The sequence below is a fragment of the Lycium ferocissimum genome, chromosome 4 (assembly GCF_029784015.1).
Source record: "Lycium ferocissimum isolate CSIRO_LF1 chromosome 4, AGI_CSIRO_Lferr_CH_V1, whole genome shotgun sequence".
Classification (NCBI taxonomy): domain Eukaryota; kingdom Viridiplantae; phylum Streptophyta; class Magnoliopsida; order Solanales; family Solanaceae; genus Lycium; species Lycium ferocissimum.
Genome location: NC_081345.1, coordinates 15,852,378 through 15,855,592, shown reverse-complemented (window position 1 = coordinate 15,855,592; position 3,215 = coordinate 15,852,378). Strand labels below are relative to the sequence as shown.

The 3,215-nt window shown below is 32.3% G+C and overlaps 1 protein-coding gene across 1 annotated transcript; it reads left to right on the top strand.

Moving 5' to 3' along the window:
* Window positions 1-693: 693 nt before the first annotated feature.
* LOC132051625 (WRKY DNA-binding transcription factor 70-like) lies at window positions 694-3,014 on the top strand. The gene is made up of 3 exons (XM_059442781.1): window positions 694-1,093; window positions 2,019-2,120; window positions 2,579-3,014. The coding sequence occupies exons 1-3, from the start codon at window positions 798-800 to the stop codon at window positions 2,940-2,942; spliced, it is 762 nt and encodes a 253-aa protein (XP_059298764.1). The 5' UTR covers window positions 694-797; the 3' UTR covers window positions 2,943-3,014.
* Window positions 3,015-3,215: the final 201 nt, after the last annotated feature.

Here is a 3,215-nt window from a genome sequence, read left to right as displayed (position 1 = left end):
AGTTCAGCTTTTGAAATTAAAACATTTAGACTGTGATAAAGACTATAAAAAGTTTCAAAAAAACTTACTTGAGGTACTTTACAATGCCAAAAACAGCGACCCGGATTATTAGGGGTCCTTGATGTCTTGAGCTGGTATTATTGACCGCACAAACAAACATCGAGTTCTATAGAAAATATTGAGGTTCTGGACTCTTGAGACATGACTAATCGTTGGTTAAAGTATGGAAAAAAAAACTGAAAATGGAGAAGATGAAGGGATATGGAGTAACTGTGAAAAACTGAGGAGTTCTGCCATAGACCTATTAAGCCTTTAGCGCAATAATTTATTACGCTAATTAAGAACTTAACTGACCGTTTTGGTTAAGTCCTTTAGCGCAATAACTTATTGCGATAAAGGTACTTTGATAATTTTTTTATGGGGTACTTTGATTACTTTTGACTTTTTTCCGTCATTTAAGTACGAACTCGTAATTATTTCATTGTGTGTCATGATATCCCCTTCGAAAATTGATTTTGGAACTGGGTGGTTGCCACAAAAAAAATTATACCAAGTAAACATTTTCTTGTTTACGTCATGCTCACATGTCACGCTTATGACATCCAAATCTAGTAGTAGTAAGTAGCTATCACTTTCAAAACAAAAAAAATAAAAATAGAATTTTACTTTCATGAGTGTGTGTTTCCTTTGAATTGCCTCTTTCTTCCTTCAATCACTCATATAAAAAGGAACAATTCCTCCCCAACACACAAGCCATCATCAGATCTTATCCAAACCTACTGGGACTAATTACTAAAATGGTGGCTGAAAGACCACGTACAAATCGGAAAAGATTGATAAAACAGCATCTTGTACAAGGCAAAGAATTTGCTGTCCAACTTCAAACTCTGCTTCAACAACCTCTTGCACATCATAAACCAGTCTTAGCTCATGACCTTATTCTCAAAATCTTGACATCTTTTACTGAAGCTCTCTCTGAACTTAATTTTGCTGGCTCCAAAGGGGTATTCCAGATCCCGAAGGCTGACAGCGATTTTAGGAAGAAGGACAAGCAAGTCGTGAAGGACCGGCGAGTTTGCAACCGGAGAAGAAGGTGAGATATGGTGAATTTAGATTTTATGCTCAATACGTTCAAGATGAAAAAAATAGTTTGACAATCAGACTATCTAAGAATTGCTTGCTTATAACTTTGTTTAATAACATTAATTATATTGCTAATGAAAAAAAAAATGACCGACTAGTATAACAAGTTAAATTATATTGATGAGGTAAAAATTCATTACACTATTAATACATATAACTTAAATCCAAGAATTTAAATATGTGCACCATAGGCTATGTATAATATCCTATCGGGTTAAATGATGACCTATCAACATATAAGAGTTTATAACTAGTCTAATTTAATAACCTAAAAAATAAAATAAATGATCTGTTGTAACTAGTTAATTAACTAATTACTGATAATATGTATAAAAACTTATGTAACATCCTTGATCTACATGTATATTAAAACGTTAATATGATAGAAAATCAGAAAGTAATTGTAATATGAAAAAGTATTTTATCCTCAGCGACTGGTTACTTTCAGAAAAGAAGAAGTGATGGTTTTGCTTAATGCATCCAGGAGAATGGACTTTGCCCGAAATCTTTGTTTGATCCTTATATTGTGTTAAAAAATGGAATTCATAGTTATGACTTAGGAATAATCTACGACTAAAAACTTGAATTGCTTGGAAAATAGTACTTTAGATCTGAAATATTTTGACTTCCTTTAGGAGCCGTTTGGTGGAAGAGATTAAGTGGACTATCCCGGTATCAAATTTGGGATTAAATCTGTCATATGTTCGGTTGTGGATATTACTGAAAACTGAGATAAATGTTATAACACAATTAAGGAATTATCTATTCCATATAAAAAGTGGAATAGTTAATCCTAATTAATTATAATCACAGAATAACCTGATTTTAAACCAATGATCTCTTAATAAAATTCTGACTTCCACTAAACTATGCAGAAATGCATCAGATTCATGCACGAGAGAGTCTACAACAACGGAAGATGGACATGCATGGAGGAAATACGGGCAGAAGGTTATACTTAATTCAAAATATCCAAGGTATATATACAACCTTTTCTTGTTTCACCGCATCGAGTACTATGAGAGATATGTCAACTAAAGTAAATAACTACCTAAATAAGTACTATATTTACGTATTGAATTGTGTGATTACTTAATCTAAAAATGTTTCAAAAAAATGCTTTTATTAATTAATTATGCTCTCAACGCGTTTTATGTGTGGGTTTGATTCTTTTTTACTGGTCAATCATGTAAACCCAAAATCTATATCTAATCTAATTTCATTTTAAATTATGAGACCACCTTATCTAATCACTCAAACTATTAGAAATAACAAATGTTTATTTGCTTAATTATATTTTTAATACAACAAAAAGATGGAACTGTCATGGAGTAAAAACCCATAGTATTTGTTTTCATTGATATCTTTTTGTTTGCTATATTAAACGTCAGTTTTAGTAATAAGTTTTTTTGTGTTGCTCTTTTCGTGAGGAAAGGTGCTACTATAGGTGCAGTCACAAGTATGATAAAGAGTGCCCGGCCACTAAACAAGTTCAAAGAATCAAAGAGGACCCAATAATTTACCGAACTACATACTTTGACCGTCACGTTTGTAAATGTTCACTAAAGAAGCCACTTCATCAGGTGATCATTTCAGGAGAAGACTCAAAATTACATAGTGATATATCTTCTGCACTGGATGGGCAGGATTTGATGCCATCCTCTCCGGCTATAATGGCAGATGATTTTTCTCTTGAAGGTGTGGTTTCGATTATGACATCTTCTGACTTGCATGGTTTGGATATGGACGACATTAGTAAATTTGGTGATTTTCACTTTGAGGCATTAGAGTTTTCATAATTATTCCTTGTAACTTTTGAACTGAATTATGTCCCTTTGTATCATTCAATATAATGAAGTGAAAGTTCTTAATCTCCTTTTGTCCTTTCATGGTTTTATTTCATGTATTAGAACACTTATTTGAAGATTTGAAGAATTCGACTCCTACGGATAAAGGATAACTTAGTTATAGTATAATTAGATCTCAAAGTCACACGTTGTATAAATATATATGGTGGTAGACACAACATATTGCAAGTGACAGAACTAAAATATCCTTTCGATTTGCTTCAG